The sequence below is a fragment of the Prosopis cineraria genome, unplaced genomic scaffold, assembly GCF_029017545.1.
Source record: "Prosopis cineraria cultivar Desert tree isolate PC_DT_omini unplaced genomic scaffold, ASM2901754v1 PC11, whole genome shotgun sequence".
In the NCBI taxonomy this organism is placed as follows: domain Eukaryota; kingdom Viridiplantae; phylum Streptophyta; class Magnoliopsida; order Fabales; family Fabaceae; genus Prosopis; species Prosopis cineraria.
The window spans coordinates 12,158,596-12,178,249 of NW_026555342.1; the positions used below are offsets into that span (position 1 = coordinate 12,158,596).

Here is a 19,654-nt window from a genome sequence, read left to right on the forward strand (position 1 = left end):
GATTTTAGAGGAATTAAAATAATAAAAAATACAAAGACTTAAATTATCCAAAAAATACAAAAAATTTATAATAAAATATTAATAAAGTATAAAAATTTAAAATTATATTTTTCTCATACTTCTTAAATCTTAAAATACTTCCTGACCTTGGTTTTAATATGTAACTCACCTAAATTTTTTTATTAAAAAAAGGAGTATAATTTGTCCTTTTGAAATTGATTGCCGTGGGCTCCCCGCCGAGGTTAACTCAGACAATACACACCACAACCACAAGAAACACGGTTTGTCTTGTAGCACCCAAAGATGCGTAAAGCTCTCCCAACCAAGTCACTATTCACACTTTCAGGTCTCCATTACTTTTGAAGAGTCTTCTCCACTTCTCTCCGATCGTCCCACTGTAGCCGTTATACACTTCACTGATCTAAACCGAGAAAAAACCCACCTACCAGGTACCACCACCACATCCTATCTCTCCCATTTTTGTACGCTCAAACATACAGAATTTAATTTTTAAAAAAAGCTCTTCAGAAGATAATGCTGCTTTCTGTAGCTGAACCAGAAGCAGAGGATGAGGAGCTCAACCTGAATCTCCTGTTCAATGGCAATCTTTAAGCTTCCCATCCTCTTCTTCTTCCTCTTTATTGCCTTCGCCGAACTTCCCATTTCATCCGCAGGTAATGCCTGAGAACTCTTCTTCTTCCTCTTCTCTAATTTATCATTGCCTTGTTCTGAACTGCTCTCACTGGTTTTGCAGCTCGCCAAGACAACGAGCCATTTGTGGGTGTCAACATTGGTACTGACGTTTCGAATCTGCTTTCGCCATCGGACCTCGTCGACTTTCTTCGGCTTCAAAAGATAACCCATGTTCGGCTCTACGATGCCGACCCCAACATCCTCAGAGCCTTGGCCCGAACCGATATTCGGGTCGTCATCGGCGTGCCCAACAACCAGCTCCTCGCAATCGGATCCTCTCACGCCACCGCCTTCTCCTGGATCAGGCGAAACGTCGTCGCTTACTACCCCGCAACCCTTATCACAGGAATTTCCGTCGGTGACGAGGTTCTGAGTACTATACCTTCTTCGGCTCCTATTCTTCTCCCCGCAATTCAATCCCTCTATGATGCCCTCGTTGCTTCGAATCTCCATAACCAGATCAAGATTTCGACCCCTCACGCTGCCTCCATCGTTCTGGATCCTTTTCCTCCGTCGCAAGCTTTCTTCAATGAGAGCCTCGTCTCTGTCATCCTTCCTCTCCTTCAGTTTCTTTCCAAAACTGGGTCGCCGTTGATGATGAATTTGTACCCTTACTATGTGTTTATGCAGAACAGAAAGGTCGTTCCTCTGGACAATTCATTGTTTAAACCGTTGACGCCGTCCAAGGAAATGGTCGACCCCAATACTCTGCTTCACTACACCAATGTTCTGGACGCCATGATTGACGCTGCTTATTTCTCCATGAAGAACTTGAATGTCACAGACGTTTTGGTTTTGGTCACTGAAACAGGGTGGCCTTCCAAGGGCGATTCAAAAGAACCTTTCGCTACTAAAGACAACGCAGACACCTACAATTCCAACCTAATCAAACATGTTTTTGATCGTAGCGGTACCCCCTTACACCCAGAAACAACTTCAAGCGTGTATATATATGAGTTGTTCAACGAAGATTTGAGGTCTCCGCCGGTGTCGGAGGCGAATTGGGGCTTGTTTTATGGCAACACTACGCCGACTTATCTGCTTCATGTGTCGGGAATCGGGTCTTTTCTGGCGAACGATACGACGAACCAGACATACTGTGTGGCCATGGACGGGGTCGATTCAAAGACATTGCAGACGGCGCTGGATTGGGCATGTGGACCTGGAAGAGCAAATTGCTCGGAGATACAACCTGGGGAGAGTTGTTATTATCCAAACAATGTCAAGAATCACGCTTCTTATGCGTTTGATAGCTATTATCAGAATCAAGGCAAGAGTGCTGGGTCCTGTGACTTCAAAGGAGTCGCCATGATCACAACCACTAACCCCAGTAAGTGATACTGCAAATCTCAATCTATGTTCATTGAATTAGGCTATCAAACTTGATCCTCAGTCATAATGCCTTGTTAAATGCCACTTGAGAGCTGAGACTCTGCAGTTTAGGCATGAGTAATGATGACTCAGATACTCACTCATTGGCAAAATGAGTTGCTCTCGTGGGATAGACGTCAGATTTGTTTTTGCTCAATGTTGTTTAGTTCAAAAATTGAACAAAATCGAATCTTTTCTAAAAACTTGAGTCGTGTGCATTTGTTCGTAATTGATTTTACTTTGTTTTTTCGGGTTTAAAAAGCCATATGCTGTTAAAAGTTTATCAACTCGGAGTGGCGCTTAAGCTTGGCCCTACTGTGATGTGAATATAGAAAATAAGAGAAGACTGATAATTGCATTGTCTTGTTGGATGACACTAACAGAGATTCTGTACTGTGTTTTCTAGATTTCCTTCATTAGTTGTCAGATTTTATGATTTTAAATATTATTAGGTATCACTTTCTGGCAGTATTCTTGCTTCCAAACCTGATACAAGTATCAAATACGTATGCCTACCTTACATGAGATAATGAATCATAGCAAAATGGGCTCCACAGTTTTCAAATTTTTATGGTTTCCCATTCCTTGTTATCCCAGTTGCGACAAGTCTAGTAATGTTTGTTTCTTTTTTATAATTCTTCTGGGGACTATACCATTGCAGGTCACGGGAACTGTCTATTTCCTGGAAGGTGAGAATCAATTATTCTTATATAATGAATACGTAAATATATTATACTATGTGTAAGTAGAGTTTGTTTGTAAGGTAAATGGGGTGTGTTTTGTGATTGTATGTGATGCAGTAAAACTTTGACGAACAAGACAAAGCAAGTGGTGAACTCTACACAGTTGAGCAGTGGAGGAGATAGGATAAGGCTGAGAAGCTTCATGAGTATCAGAATGAGTGCTGTTATTAACGAAGGCTTGCACAATTTCTTGGCTTTTGCATTTCCCTCTATGTTGTTATTGTTGCTTTTGTAATGGTCGGCCAATCAGAGTGGCAAATAATTCAATTTCTTGTTTTTTTGGGGGCTAGTATAATTTTTGAGATGTTGGATTAATAAGGGAGGCAAAATCAAAAAAGTAGTGGGGATTTGTGGTTGTTATGTGGGTTAAACAGTTTTTTTTAGGTGGGGGTAGAGTCAGTAATTTGTGGCTGGGTTTTATTTATTAACTAACACTTGGATTTCTTTTTTAGTGTATTTGTCAATAGCTTATTTTGTAACAAGAGAAGAGGACAATAAAATGAAGAGGAGATTAATTTTCGGTTTAAAGTTTAAGACAATCTATGATGTAAGCAAATAATATGTAACATGATCATTGAGTTGGACTTCGATGGGTATGATTTTAATTGATACCATATAATAAGAATATTTCCTTTTAATTTTTTTTTGGGTCTACTATCATTTTAAGTTTACTTCTATAATATAATGCTTAAATTGTAGGTATAGATTTACGGAACAATATAATTTTTAGTTCCTTAAATTTATATTTTTTAAATTTAATTTTTTATCAATTTGGTTATTTATGTTTTATTAGATAATTAAGTTTGTCCTTTAAGTTTTAAAAAATATATATATTCTCAAATTAATTTAATATATAAAATATTTTGTTGACTTGATATGTGTATGAAGTTAAATAAGAATATGTTAACCTCTAAATCAATTTAATTTTATTAATATAGTCTCTTACATTAACATGTCTTTTTATTAATAAAAACGGACAATGAGAATCAAGAAGAAAATCCAAACTGTACTAATTGGCAAAAAGCCCTATTGAGCAAGGTGAAAAAAAAAAGAAAAAAAACCCTAAACGGGTAGCTTCTGAGCCAAGGCAGCTTGAAAATTACTACGAATGAAAACTCGAAGCATAGCCAGATCCTTTATCGAAGTAGCTGTCTATTGGACCGGAGGTCTAGCCTTCTTGAGGGTTGAAGCTAGTTCTCTTATTTAGGACTAGGATTTTCTAGAAGGTCTAGACGAGTTCAATTTAAATTCTAATGAAAGAAAGTTTCTTTTAAAGGATGATGATTGGAGATTACTCTAATTTTAACTTGAGATTAGGATAGCTCATGCATCCAACATGTTTAACACTAGATTTTGCAACTCAAATACAACAAATTAGTTGTCATTTGGAAGCCAAACGAACACCTGGTATTCAAGGCTAACATTGGTCACTAATATCACAATACCAAAAAACAAAAATATACACCAAGATTCACAATACAAACTCTAAATCAGTATGATAGTCCTGCTCCATCTAGCAGCTTGTCTATGTGACTTTTTAATCTGATAAACATTAAGTATAGGTTCAGTCTATTTGCAAAAGTAGTCGGCAGATATAAATTCAATAATAAAAATGGAAGCACTAGATGTTATTTGGGGATTTATCTATCATAAGAAGAGTGATTGAGTAACACAGCATTAATGAACATATAATACAAGCAAGTCATTTTAATAAAACTCATCATAAAAGAAAAAAGAAGTAACAATTTTAGATGACACAATATAATTACCGTGGATTGATAATAATTAAATTAGGCCAATTTAATATAGACTCAATAAACACACACCCACCCACATACATGATAATGTTTTTTTGTATATTTTTTAGGTTTTTTGAACAAGTTTTTATTTAGTGTACATCAAATTGTAGGAGCTTGAATTATAAAAACATCTGATGAAACTCTACCTTAGCATAAATGTATTCCAAATCACATTTTCTTAAATGTTTTATGAAAAATTGAGGCTAGTTATTTTGTTAATTTCATAAAATTTTTAATTTAATTGTAGGATAATGAGAATCTAGAAGAGAATACAAACTATTGTAACTAGCAAAAGGCTCTACTTAAGAAATATAGACTCACTAGGGAGTGGGCTACCAAAAAAAAAACTTGAAAAGGTAGCTTCTAAGTCAAGGCAACTTGAAAGCTACTATGAATTAAACCCAAAAGCATGGTCAGATCCTCTACTAGAGCATCCACCTCCTAAATTGAAAGCAAGAGACCAACCACCTGCTTGACTGAAGGTTGAGAGCCTCCTCAAAGGATCACACCCAGTCCTCTTATTCCAAACTTGAATTTCCTCAAAGATCTATAGGAGGACAATTTATATTATAATGAAGGAATGTGTCTTTTTAAAAGTGATGATTGAAGATTATAGATACTCCAATTTTAACTTAAGGTTAGGACAGCTCACACATCTAATGGGTTCAACACCAAATTTTGCAACTTAAATATAGTAAATTAGTCGTAATTTTGAAACCAAATTGAAAACCTTGTATTTAAGGCTAACATTGGTCACAAAAAATCTCAAGATTCATAGCACAAACTATAAACTAATATGCTACTCTACCCCATTTAACATCCCATATGTATGGCATTTTAGTCTAATATACATTAAGTATAGGTTCAGTCCATTTGTAGGAGTAGCTAATGGACACAAATTCAACAATATGAATGGAAGGTATATTAGATGTTATTTTTGGATTTATCTAATAGAAGAAGAGTAACAAAGGGTTGACAGACATCTAACACAAGCAAGTCATTTTATTAATATAAATCATAAAATGAAAAAAAAAAGTAACAAGTTTAAATAACACAATATAGTTAACTTATACTAGTAATAATTAAATTGGATTCTGATACCAAATTAATATGGACTTTATAAATAAATTTATGGTATATTTTGTTGTATATTTTCTAGGTTTTTTGGAACAAGTTTTATTTAGTCCACATCAAATTGTTATTAGAGACTAGTTGCTTAGTTGATTTCATAATAATATTTTAATATATTAGGTTAAATTTTCAATCCCCTGCCTTTGATTTGGCTGCTGCAACATTTGCCTTAAAAATCTTTAATAAAGCTTGGCTTAGCAATTACATCACATGTGAAGGTTCATTTATGATCAACACAGCAAGGTAGGCATCCAACAAAAAAGTAGAAATGTGTCTTACATTGTTCTTGAGAATCATTTAAATTTGAAATTGTGTTGTAAATAGGTTGATTGTTGCCTAAAAGCTTCTAAAACCTATACGAGATATACATGGATGGTAGCGGTAGAAGATTGAGTGATTTTAATGATAAGATTCTTTTGTATATTATTTGCTTTGTTTCTCCAAAAATAATGATATTTATGGATATCAATTCTCATGCTTCATTTCACCTAAGATTTTAAAACCACACATAACTTGATCAATTTTATGGAATAGGCTCTCTCACTTCCAATACCTTCTAGAAGTATCTAGTTTAAACTTGTACGCCACATGGATAATTCATGTATTGTTGAAACACTAATTTCTACAGGTCATGTCGAAGGGTGTGAACTCTTAATGTTAACTCATTTACATGTTGAATTAACTTATAAGAGCCTTATAGATACACTACTCTCTTCTCCATTTATCTCGTCAAACTTAAAGATGTTGAAGTTCTATCAAGTCGTCTTCTTTTATAAGCATTCAACTCAAAATCTTTTTCTTACATGCCGTGTTCTTGAGCATCTACATTTAGAAGATTGTATATGGAACAGTGTCAAGACATCTATGAAGCTAATTATAGATGCAACAAATTATCCAATTCCAAATGTTTTGAATAGCTCTAATTAGTTTGTAATTCATAAGAATGATATCAAACAATTCAATTATAGTGGTTAGTTTTACGTTGATTATTACATCTTGAATTTTGCATTGTTGGAAGAGGTGACCATTAATGTTGAGATTTAGCCTCATAACATTATTCCCAATTGGAATCAAGATCAATACTTTCATGACAATTGGTATCGCAATTGTGACTTTGTTTTCAAATCATAATGAAGCTTCTAAGAAGGATCTTTCATGCTCATAAGTTGATATTTGAGGATATTACTATCATGGTAAGATTTAACTCGATTATTTTGCTGATCCAAATAATTTAAATTCTCGTTTGGATTCTAACTATAATCCATTTTTCTCATCCTTTCTCAATCCAAACAACTTATTAAAAAATCATCTTCCCCTTACTTCTTTTGGATCTAAACAACTCATATAAATAATTAAATATTATATTCCCTCCTACATCAATAACTAAAAAAATATTTAAATAAATATTTTATATTTTAAAATAAAAAATATTTAAAAAAGTGTAGTTTAAAATATTAATATTTAATTCAATATTTCACAATTGTAATAGTCCAATTAAATAATTATCTTTAAAAAGTGGAGGAGCTCTGATACCACTATTAAAATTCTGACATCACTTATTAAATTTTATTATAATTCCCTTGAAAAATATTTTAAAAAAAGTCATGCTTTATAACAGATGCAAGAGAAAGAAAGGAAAAAGTGAAAAAACCAATTAATAAGTAGAGTATCATTTCTGAAAAAAGTGAATTCTCATTGTCATCTATTTTTTTAAATTAAATTAAAAAATTATAAAATTAACCAAACAAGCTAATTTTTAAATGTATATGATATCAAATAGTTAAGTTCAAGAGTAGTTCATAACACTTGTTACATATCCCAACTTTTTCACATCATGCGTAAAACCTAGATTTAAAAATTTTATTCTATATTTATTAAAGTAAAATTTACAATTTTTTAATAAATAGTTTATCATTAATGGAGGTAGTATAAATTTAAATAGAAACTTGATTTTAAATAGAAACTATCTTGTTTTTTTTTTTTGGTCTTGGATAGAAAATATTACATATTTGATTTTTTAAAATTAATTTAATAATAAGATGGTTTCTATTCAAACACAAATTCACAAAAATATTCATCTTTTTTAATTTAAAAAACTAGCATTCAATTTCTGTGAAAGAAATTATAGATTAAATAATAAAAATATAGATGAATGTAGTTTAGGGAAAATAATGACTAGATTCATATATATATATATATATATATATATATATATATTATAAGTTGGCATAGGTGATGAGCTTCCAATGGATACATATATAAGATTTTTTTTATTTTTTCCTTCTTTTATTTGCAATTCAAACTCTAAAAAATCTTCAAGAGTCTTCCTTTCATTTGCCATATGCCACGCCAATACAACTAATATTAAAGTTTGTCATGCAGAAAAATAAATTCAATACAAATTTAAAAGTTTCTATTTCAAAAGAATAAGGTAAGAAGAATGCAATACTCACATGACTAAAAATTAATCAATCCCACTTTGTTGAAGTCCTTCTTGATAACTTAAAGGACTTCTTGTAACTTCTAGTATTAGCTGTATTTTTTGGTTTATTGCAGTCTTGGCCAAAAAAAAAAACAATCTTCTTTAATATCATTATGTTTGATATCGTGCATATGCTCACTTTGTAGTTTAATATCTTCTTATGGAGTTTGGCCAATCAAACTCAAAATTCTTACTTAGTAGCTTAATTTCTTTTATGATTGATATTGTCTATAAAAATAAAAAAAAATCAATTAACATTTATTAAATGAATCACCTTTAAAAATATATTTTCTCTTATAGGAAACTTCTCATTTTATACGTTGAGACAAAATAAAAAAATTAAAAGAAAGCAATTAATAATTTATTTTTTATGAAAAATCATTAATTTTGTTTAAAAAATATTTCCTTCTATCCTTAATAAGAGACAACTTTTGAAGAATTTTATTAGTTTTTAATATAAAATAAAGTTAAATTAATTAATATTTTTTCAATTTTATCCTTATTTATTCATTATCATCCAAATTCAAACATAGATAAACAATTCATTATGATGATTAATTAAAAATATGGATAAAATTAGAAAGTTATATATTTTATAACAATTTTAAATGTATAATTATTATTTCTTAATAAATGTGATATTAAGGATTGGGGGCAGTAATTTATACTCCCTCCCATGCTATTTACAAAACAAATATAGAAGATTTTTTTATTTTATTTATAAATTACATCATTAATTTTTTATTACAAATTTCTCATTTTACCATCTATTAAATGTTGGTGAGAAAAATATATTATTAAAGTATGTATATTTAGTAGGAATAAAATTAAAATTTTATTAAATTTTTAAATAGAGTTAGTAAATTTTAAAATTTTTTTAAATTTTAATGAAACATGTAGAAATAACTTATAAGTAAAAATAAAAAAGTAATACCACCATTCCAAATTATAAAGGGAGATTTGACGTCTCAAAATATGAAATATTTTAATAAAAATAAGATGTTATTAAAGATATTTGTTCAATATTTCCTTTTCATGTATTATCTCTCCTTAATATTATTTAACAAATGAAATATTAAATGAAAAGTATTTTTGAGAGTTTGTATTTTTGTTTTAGAAAAATAGGATTGTAAAGTGTATTTAATAAATTTTATTAATATGAGTGATTTTATTTAAAATTATATTATGATTTAGGATGAAGAGAGTAGTATATAAGATGGAAGCAAAGCTAGTAACTAGAATACATTGATGCAAATCATTAAAAAAAAAAAAACGTAAAAATGCTTTGTGACAAGCTCCAAGCTTCAATGTTATCTTAAATAAATAGAGCTAATTAGTTAGTTTTTCTATTTTTCCCATGAAGACAAGAACCTCATGACAATGATTATTATAAGTGTAACTAATCACGTGAAACTCGAACTATATTCTATGTTTATCCCCATAATTTATCACTAATTGTTTTTTTCTCATTCATATTAATATTTATTACTTCCTATTTCTGTTTACAAGACCTTATTGATTACTTTCCTAAAATTAAGGAAATTAATTTAAATTAGTTACTACCCCCATTTTTAAATGTAAGAGAATTGTAACTAACTCACAATTTGAAAAAGTTAATTAATTTTGATAATTATATCTCCTAATAATTATGTCTGAAATTAAAATGTTTGGATGAAAATATCCTTGTAATTAATATTTTATTTTTCTCTATTTTAATTATATTATCCATTTATGAGGGACAATTTAAAAAAATAATTAATACTTCTTGAAATTTTAATTTTATTTATAATAAAAAACAATAAAACATATGATAATTACTCTTATATTTATAAAAAAGAGGGAGTGATGTTAAAAATTTTTACAATTTTTCAACATCATCTTTACTCAAGTTATATCCATCAAATGTTCCATGAAAATTTATTAAATGTCTTATATCAAGAGCTAATAATAAGCTGAGTTTTATAAAAAGAAAAAAGTAGTATAATGCGCTGCTTTTCCCTACTTTTCTTCCATTATATAAGTTGAATTTTGTTAAATGTGATCAATTTGTTTAAAAATATATGACATTTTTTGAGGAATTGAATGTTAAAAAATGTAAGGTATTTTATTCTTTTAATGTATAATCATTATCCTTTTTTTAAAATATCTCTATTGATGAATGATTTTATATTTATTATAAAGTATTTAATAGGAGTAAATATAAAAATATTTAATTAGTTTGAAAGTAGGTAACTACTTTATTAGAATGTAAAATTTAATTAACAATATCTTATATTTTTTAATGGAGGGAGTATCATTTTTAAAAATATATATTTCTTTCATATTAAAAGAAAGCAATAAATAATTTATCTTTTATAAAAAAAATCATTAATTTTGTATAAAAATATTTCATTCGGTCCTTAATACAAAATAAATTTTGAAGATCCTTTTAAATTTTTAATATAAGAGAGTGTTAGAGTAATTATTTTTTTTTCAATTTTACTTTGTAAAGAAGGGCAAAATTATACAGTTATGTGTCTTAACAATTTTAATTATTTAAATTCCATTTATTAATTAAAATAATATTAAATATTGGATATAATAAATTTATTAAAATTTTAAAAAATAATTACATGTTAAATATATAACTAATTACATGGTGGTAAGTTTATTATTTTAATTATTTTCATAGTTAAAATAATTAACTAATTAAAGTTTTAATACCTATGAAAATATTTACTTAATATTAACTGTTAAAATAATTAAAATTCCAGTTAATAAATTAAAGTAAACTTTAAAACTTATTAATTTTATCTAGAAATTTTATGTAAAAATATAAATTACTTATTATATAAAAGTATATAACTAAAAAAGTTACTAGAATACCTCGTGACAAATCACTATAAAAGTAAAAATTCTTTCAGACAAGCTTTTCTGACGGAAATTCCAAACTTCCATGTTATAATAATTAAATAGAGCTAATTATTGTAATTAGTTAGTTTTCCGGTTCGTCCCATGAAGACAAGGATCCTGATGACGAAGATTATTGAAAAAATATCAATAAAGACCCCTTGATTAAATTTATTTTCAATTAAAGCCTCTAAATTTTTGAAATATCACTACAATTTAAGAATTTTAATTTGATATTAAATTTTTAAGAGAAATAAAAAAATTAACCCTCATTTAAATTAATGTAAAAAATAGCTTATTTTACTTGTTCATTATCCTATTTTACTAATCCATTTAATTATAAAATATTATTATTTCATTTACTTACGGAATGTTATTATTTATCGTACTTCACTTGGTTTTATTTTAGGTGTTTAAATGGTCTAAAGACAACTTGTTGGTAAATGAACAATTAAAATATGACAGTTTTAATATTAATTTAAATAAAAGACAATTCTGTTATTTTTTTAAAAAAATTAATATCAAATTAAAACTTTTAAATTGCAGTGATATTTTAGAAATTCATGGGCTTTGGTTTAAAATAAGTCTGATCAAGAGGTTTTTATTGGTATTTTTCCAAGATTGTTAGCATAACTGACCGTGTCATAACATGACTGATCACGTGAAACCCGGATAACATTCTATGTTTATCCCCATCATTTGTCACTAATTAACTGCGAAATGTCAGTTGCGCATAAGCCACACACTTCATTAACTCCATGGAATCACACTAAACACCACCATCCGTGAACATGGAGACCTGTGCCCATTTTTCACAGGTACTGTTCTTTCCCCAAATTATTTAATCGCATAACATTAATTAGTGTGGTCCTTTGCCTTGAAAAATAATCATACAAATTGATCAACAATCACATTACATTAGCATGTGACTGATCCTTTACCTGAAGAACCCACAGCCAACTCCTCTCATTATATTTCTCATTCTATACCCTGCTCTCTTTTTCCCAAACAAAACCACTGCGCACTTTCTCTGCACTAAAAACATAAACAAAAGTTGGAGTTTTTCAAGGCACATACAAATTAAGCTTCAGCCTTTTATAGCTCTGGGAGTGACAACGATTAAGAGTGTGACATATCTTTATTTAGTTTCATATTTTGCTCAAACTTCATACCTATTTGCCCAGGCAGTTGAAGTTCAGCTAAAGTTCTTCCCTCATCCCTTCGCGTTTCATGCACATAGAAAAGAAATGTTCGCATTCACAATGATGAGAGCTAGCAATGCCATTACTTTTCTCGTTCTTGCTTTATTACTTGTCGATGGCGTCCACTGTGAAGACCCATATAGATTCCTCACTTGGAGGATCACGTACGGCGATATCCACCCTCTGGGTGCGAAGCAACAGGCCAGCACCTGCATTGCTCTGTCTCTTTCATTTGCTTTCTGTCAAGAAAGAAACGTTTTTTTTTTCCCCTTGTCATCCGTGCTGAACAGATTGATGATGGTATTCTATATATTTTTGAAATATCTGGGATTCAAAGTGGTTGTGCCTTTTTGTTTGAATCTTGCAGGGGATCTTGATTAATGGCCAATTCCCAGGGCCTCAAATAGACGCCGTCACAAATGATAACTTGATCATCCGCGTCCACAACTACCTCAGAGAACCATTCCTCATTTCATGGTACCTCACATATTGCTGCAGTACCTCATTTCTAGAAACAGAGCTTTCTGCAATACCCTGTTTTATCCTTCCCAAAAACGCACCGATTCTGTGTTTATGGCATACGAGTGAATAATTAATGAATTGATTGAAAGTTGTGCAGGAATGGGTTACAGCATAGGAGGAACTCGTGGGAGGATGGTGTTGATGGAACAAACTGTCCAATTCCACCAGGGAAGAACTTCACTTACATTATGAGAATTAAAGATCAGATAGGCAGCTTCTTCTACTTCCCATCTCTGCAAATGCACAAAGCTGCTGGAGGGTTCGGAAGCATCAGAATCTGGTCCCGTCCCAGGATTCCTGTCCCATTCCCTCCTCCGTCAGGCGACTTCACCATACTAGCTGGAGATTGGTTCAAGAGAGACCACCATGTTCATGACCAAACACACCTTTTGCATTATTTCTCTCTTCTTCCTCTTCCATGCCTGATACTTCACTATTCTGAAATGTTTCTTTCTGCTATATATATATATATATATATATTGTAGAGACTAAGGAGAATGCTAGAGAATGGCCATAACCTTCCCTTCCCTGATGGGTTGCTTATCAATGGACGTGGGTGGAATGAAAACACATTCACTGTTGATCAAGGTGGGATTACACATTAACTGCAAGTGATGATATACACAGACAATCACCCTCACATATTATGTTGAATATGGGATGTGTAGGGAAGACATATAGGTTCAGGATATCAAACGTGGGGCTGACAACGTCTGTAAACTTGAGAATCCAAGGGCACAAGATGACGCTTGTGGAGGTTGAAGGGACTCATACAATCCAGCAGATCTATTCTTCACTTGACATCCATTTAGGGCAGTCCTGCTCAGTTCTGGTGACGGCTGACCAATCTGCCCGAGACTACTACATAGCCGTGTCTACCAGATTTACAAGGAGGCTACTCAAAAATACAGCCATTCTTCACTACAGCAATTCACTTACTAGGCCATCTGGTCCTTTTCCTCCAGGACCTACCCTTGATATTGCTTCTTCTCTCTCTCAGGCCTTGACTATCAGGTACTCAACTCCTCAAAAACTACTTTTGCATTTTTATTAGCTTGCTTGTTCCGAACTTAATGTCCACTAACACTACCATGTGTACAACTGTGTTTTGTGATTTTGGAGCATTCGAAACGATGCATGAATGGTTATTGCTCTATGAACTAAAAGAAAACGATCGAATTTTAATTAAAGATTTTGAGTTTTCATTCGCTATTATATTTTCCAGCTGCATGGCTAGTTAATGGCGGGTTATCCTTCCCTGGTTGGCAACATAATGGGCCTAACATTTGACTTAGTCAACCTTAAATTCAAACCGATCTCATTAGGCTCTCTATTTTCAGATCAAGTCAGGTTAGTATAGTCCAAATCAACAAGAAAATTTCTTAATGAAGTTCTAAATGATTAATAACTATGGTTTAGGCTCCTTAGTTTAAGCCCGACCCATCTCTACTCTCAATAGCGTATCTTTCCCACAAAAGGTTTTTAAACATCTAAGCTTATTTTTTTAATATTTAAACCTGGCTTACATTTGTAAAAAAATTAATTGCATAAAACTAAAAAAAAAAAAAACAGTCAGATTGTTCAGGACCCTCTTTGCATTTAAAAGTTTATTATTAATATTGATAATTATACAAGAGTTACTTCTATAGCCTTTCTTTTTGGCCATATATTAATCCAGGATTTTGAAAGTACTTTTTTTTTTGGAGTTAATTTTAAAAAGAAATGAAGATGGAATTTGTGGAGTTGCGCTGCAGCACAGGAGCTTGCGGCTTGTCTCCCTTTATAATTTATCCTTTGTTTGTCCCCTTCTCTGACACGGTGACGGAACCAGGCAAAACCTGACGGCAAGTGGGCCGAGACCAAACCCACAAGGTTCATACCACTATGGTCTGATCAAACCCACTCGAACCATCGTCTTCGCTAACTCTGCTCCTCACATCAACGGCAAGCAGAGGTTTGCCGTTAACGGCGTGTCCTACATCTCACCGGACACCCCTCTCAAGGTGGCTGACTACTTCAACATTCCCGGCGTTTTCTCCGTCGGAAGCATCCCCTCCTACTCCACTGCCGGCGGGAACGCCTACCTCCAAACTTCAGTTTTGGGTGCTAACTACCACGAGTTCGTGGAAATCGTGCTCCAGAACTGGGAGAACTCCATCCAGTCGTGGCACTTCGATGGCTATTCCTTCTTCGTTGTCGGGTACGTATAACGTAAACGCTTCCATGTTTCGCCTTCTGCACAGTGATCTGTAGGAAAATGTCAGACATTTTTATGAGCAATTGATGAATACACAGGTTCGGTGGGGGGCAGTGGACAGCTGCAAGCAGAGCAAGCTACAATCTGAGAGACGCTGTTGCTAGATGCACCACTCAGGTGAACTTCATTTGTGTACTGCTATTGTATCGTATTAATTGCATTGGTGGCTTATTGTGTTCGGGTGGTGGATATGATCAGGTGTACCCGAGATCATGGACGGCGATCTACGTGGCACTGGACAACGTGGGGATGTGGAACATAAGATCAGAGGATTGGGGGAGGCAGTACTTGGGACAACAATTGTACGTGAGAGTGTACACATCATCTCACTCGTGGAGGGACGAATATCCAATCCCAAAGAACGCTCTTCTGTGTGGGAGGGCAAGAGGTCGTCACACTAGGCCTTTATAATTTAGCGTAGACGCATCATTAAATAAGCACTCTGCTGTGAGTGAGAGAGAGAGAGAGAGAGAGCTCATCTTGACCTTCGTGCTTATTACTCGTAAATGTCTGTCTCCAAATTTTAGTTGGATGATAATGCGGCGGCTACTATTTTGTGATTGTGTCAATGAACCACTTTTCACCTCATCGAATATTCAGAAATCAGATCGTTGAATTAAAAATGTTCTTGTCTAACAATAAAAATCTCCACCACAACATATAGCATCATCTAAAAATTAAAAGATTAAGATTAAAATTCAAATATTAAGATATCAACTAATTTTTTTAAAGAAAATCATAAAGTTGTCATTGATATCCTATATTATGATCTAGAAAGGGTATAAAATATTAATTCAAATATTAACAACTTTAATGTGTTGAGATTACTCAAATAACTCCACCTATATTTATAACCGGTCCCAAGCCCGGGTAAAGGAGGAGGGTTGTGTTAAGCCATCAACAGCCAATGTAAAAATTTGTTGAATCTATCATGAACATGGACAATAGACGTTATAATGTTAATGCTAGGTCATTGCCCGTAAGTAACGCGTTGCATGGCTCGAGTACAATGATAAGTGAGTTAGAGCCGCTGCATCGGCGCCCGGATGTAGTGTTAAATGAGCAAGGGCTACCGCGTCATTCTGGACGCACGCGGCTAAAGAAGTTAGTCCATAAGAGCAAAATTAGATTTGGTACTTGGAATGTTGGGACATTAAATTGTAAATCTGTAGAGGTTGTAGGGGTTATGATTCAAAGGAAAATCAATATCCTTTGCTTGCAAGAAACAAAATGGCGTGGAGAAGAAGCTAAGGATATTCAAGGTTTCAAACTTTGGTATACAGGAAAAGTAAGTGCACGCAATGGAGTAGGCATCATTATAGATAAGGAGTGGAAGAAGAACGTTGTAGAAGTTAGTAGAATTGGAGACAGAATTATTTCTTTAAAAATGATAATTGGACGTGAGACTGTTAATATTGTTAGCGCTTATGCGCCGCAAGTCGGGACAGAAGCCAGTCTTAAGGAATTATTTTGGGAGGATCTAGAGGGGTTGATTCGACACATACCACAGAGTGAAAAGATTTTTATTGGAGGAGACTTTAATGGGCATGTTGGGAGGGAAGCTAGTCAGTATGCGAGGGTGCATGGTGGTTTTGGTTTTGGAGAGCTAAACAATGAAGGACAAACTCTTCTTGATTTCTCATTGGCGTATGATTTTAAGATTGCCAACACTTGTTTCAAGAAGAGAAATGAGCATCTCATCACTTACAAAAGTGGAGCCTCAAGGTCACAGATTAATTTTCTTTTGGTTAGGAACACAGATAGAAGACTTTGTAAAGATTGTAAGGTAATCCCCAGAGATGCTGTAACGACACAACATAGGGTCCTAGTCCTTGATGTGTGTATTATGAGTAAAATTCAAAAACGTCGACAAGTAGTAACACCAAGGATTAGGTGGTGGCAATTAAAAGGTGAGAAACAAGATATTTTCAAGCGAAATCTTTTGGATAAAGGAATTTGGGATTCTCAGGGAAGTGCTAACATCATATGAGAGGATATGGTTAAAAAGATACGGGAGGTTGCAAAAGTAGTTTTGGGAGAATCGAAAGGTTCTGGTCCGAGAGATAAGGAGTCTTGGTGGTGGAATAATAGTGTACAGGACAAAATCAAGTATAAGAAGAATTGTTTTAAAGCCATACATTTGTGTAACAATGAGGAAAATCGGGAGAGGTACCGTATGGTTAAGAAGGAAACTAAGAGAGCTGTGGTGAAGTTCGTTCTAAAGCTTTTGAAGAATTTTATAAGAACCTTGAGACGAAGGAAGGAGAGCAAAATATTTATAAGATTGTCAAGAGTAGGGAAAAAAAATTAAGAGATCTAGAACAGGTAAGGTGTATTAAGGATGAAGAGGGAAGAATTTTAGTTATAGATGATGAAATTAAAAATAGATGGGAGACTTATTTTTCTAAACTTTTCAATGATGGAGAGGATTCATCTAGTAACTTGAAGGATTTAGTAACTGGTGAAGGAGAACAAAATTTGTCATTCTATCGAATAATACGTGATAAGGAGGTAAAGGAAGCTCTTAAGAAAATGGCAAATGGTAGAGCCAACGGACCTGATTGTATATCTATCGAAGCGTGGAAATGTTTAGGTGAAGAAGGGATGAGATGGTTAACTAAGTTATTTAATGTGATTTTACGGTCCAAGAAAATGCCTGATGAGTGGAGGAGAAGTACATTAATTCTTATTTATAAAAATAAAGGAGATATTCAGAATTGTACTAACTATAGAGGGATTAAACTCATAAGCCACATAATGAAATTGTGGGAGAAAGTAATTGAGCACAGGTTGAGATTGGAGACAAGTATTTCTGAGAATCAATTTGGTTTTATGTCAGGTAGATCAACTACAGAGGCGATTTATCTATTAGGGGGATTAATGAAAAAGTATCGTTGTAAAGATAAAGATCTACACATGGTTTTTATTGATTTGGAAAAAGCTTATGACCGTATACCAAGAGAAGTGCTTTGAAAAGCGTTGGAAAAAAAGGGAGTACGGATTGCTTATATTAAAGCCATACAAGATATGTATGAGGGGGTAAAAACTAGTATAAGAACGCCTAGTGGTCAAACAAAGATTTTTCTATAAAGATTGGACTACATCAGGGATCATCTCTGAGTCCTTATTTGTTCAACTTGATTTTAAATGTTTTGACGGAACATATTCAAGAGGAAATCCCGAAATGTATGCTCTTCGCGGATGATATAGTTCTCATAGCAAGACAAGAGAAGAGGTTAATTGCAAACTTGAGTTATGGAGGAGGACATTAGAGTCGAAAGGTTTTCGTCTGAGTAGAAGTAAGACGGAATATTTATATTGTAAATTTGGTAAAGGACTATTCGACAATAATTTGGAAGTGAAATTGGGAGATCAAATTATACCTCAACTGGAAAAGTTTAGATATTTGGGAGCCATTATTCAAAATGATGGCGAAATCAGTGGAGATATTTCACATAGAATTCAAGCTGGGTGGTTTAATTGGAGAAAAGCTAAAGGAGTTATTTGTGACCGTAAGGTGCCTAATAAACTTAAAGGAAAGTTTTATCGCACTGCTATCAGACCGGCAATGTTATATAGTAGTGAATGCTGGGCTCTAACGGGACAGCAAGAGCATAAAGTTGGAGTAGCAGAGATGAGAATGTTACGATGGATGTGCGAACATACACGTAAAGATAAAATTCGAAATGAGCACGTACGCGAAAAAGTGAGGGTGGCACCTATTGAGAAAAAAATGGTAGAAAATCGGTTGAGATGGTTTGGGCATGTACAAAGAAGACCAAGGGAGGCACCAGTGAGAAGAGTGGAACATATAACTTTGAGTCCGATTAAGAGAGGTAGAGGAAGGCCTAAGAGAACACTCTTGGAAGTTGTTGAACGCGATCTCTTAATTAATAATATTCCTAAAAGCTTGATAAATGATAGAGCACAATGGCGTCTTGTAATCCATGTAGCCGACCCCACCTAGTGGGATAAAGGCTTGTTGTTGTTGTTGTTGTTGAGATTACTCAATATACTCCTCTAATCTTATTTATAAAGTAGATGGAGAAAATTAATTTTAATCTTATTTATAGAATATTTAATTATTTTATATGTTCATTTTTAACTTCCTACCTATAAGGAAAAATATTTTAAAAAGGTTCTCATCGTCCCTATTAAGAGATACAGTTAAAAATTTATTAAATTTTGTAACAAAATTCACAAAATTTAAAGTTTTTTTATTTCAATACAATATATTGTTAAAAGCAGTTTATAAATAGAATCAAAGAAGTACATTTTTAATAACTAACATATCTTATTATAATGTCAGCAATATTATCATAAAATTTATCACTGAACTGAATGGCACAAATTTTTTGTGCATAACAAAGAAATGTTGTTAACCCGTTCAAGTTGGTGTGCTATTTCTTTCAGTTATAAGTTATTTTTAATATTTAAAAAAATTATAACCTTAATTAATTCTATATAAAATTTAATAAATTTTTAACTTTTCCTGTATTAAACATATATACTTTACAAATAAAATACTTCATCATTTCACAGTCGTCACAATATTTAATAGAGGC

The 19,654-nt window shown here is 32.6% G+C and overlaps 2 protein-coding genes across 4 annotated transcripts; both read left to right on the top strand.

Moving 5' to 3' along the window:
- The first annotated feature begins 242 nt into the window (after positions 1-242).
- LOC129286919 (glucan endo-1,3-beta-glucosidase 1-like) lies at positions 243-3,335 on the top strand. 3 transcript variants are annotated; one of them, XM_054923024.1, is made up of 5 exons: positions 250-449; positions 551-674; positions 755-2,023; positions 2,726-2,753; positions 2,865-3,335. In XM_054923024.1, exons 2-5 carry the CDS (start codon positions 599-601, stop codon positions 3,040-3,042), a joined length of 1,551 nt encoding a protein of 516 aa, XP_054778999.1. In that variant the 5' UTR covers positions 250-449; positions 551-598; the 3' UTR covers positions 3,043-3,335. The 3 variants fall into 3 exon arrangements, with proteins under 3 accessions (XP_054779000.1, XP_054778999.1, XP_054778998.1); XM_054923023.1 differs by having other exon boundaries at positions 250-674; XM_054923025.1 differs by lacking the exon at positions 2,726-2,753 and having other exon boundaries at positions 243-674; positions 2,865-3,009.
- Positions 3,336-12,133: 8,798 nt separating this feature from the next.
- On the top strand, positions 12,134-15,677 carry LOC129286935 (L-ascorbate oxidase homolog). The gene is made up of 8 exons (XM_054923043.1): positions 12,134-12,511; positions 12,678-12,787; positions 12,930-13,200; positions 13,318-13,420; positions 13,501-13,846; positions 14,664-15,032; positions 15,128-15,206; positions 15,288-15,677. The coding sequence occupies exons 1-8, from the start codon at positions 12,356-12,358 to the stop codon at positions 15,498-15,500; spliced, it is 1,647 nt and encodes a 548-aa protein (XP_054779018.1). The 5' UTR covers positions 12,134-12,355; the 3' UTR covers positions 15,501-15,677.
- The last annotated feature ends 3,977 nt before the right edge of the window (positions 15,678-19,654 follow it).

What these genes read in the sequence shown, in the direction of transcription:
- LOC129286919 (XM_054923023.1), top strand. Translation starts at nt 599, where the DNA reads ATGGCAATCTTTAAGCTTCCCATCCTCTTCTTCTTCCTCTTTATTGCC. An exon ending in ACTTCCCATTTCATCCGCAG is followed by an intron (nt 675 to 754) that starts GTAATGCCTGAG and finishes CTGGTTTTGCAG; the next exon opens with CTCGCCAAGACAACGAGCCA. An exon ending in GATCACAACCACTAACCCCA is followed by an intron (nt 2,024 to 2,725) that starts GTAAGTGATACT and finishes ATACCATTGCAG; the next exon opens with GTCACGGGAACTGTCTATTT.
- LOC129286935 (XM_054923043.1), top strand. Translation starts at nt 12,356, where the DNA reads ATGTTCGCATTCACAATGATGAGAGCTAGCAATGCCATTACTTTTCTC. An exon ending in CACATTCACTGTTGATCAAG is followed by an intron (nt 13,421 to 13,500) that starts GTGGGATTACAC and finishes TGGGATGTGTAG; the next exon opens with GGAAGACATATAGGTTCAGG. An exon ending in TATTCCTTCTTCGTTGTCGG is followed by an intron (nt 15,033 to 15,127) that starts GTACGTATAACG and finishes ATGAATACACAG; the next exon opens with GTTCGGTGGGGGGCAGTGGA.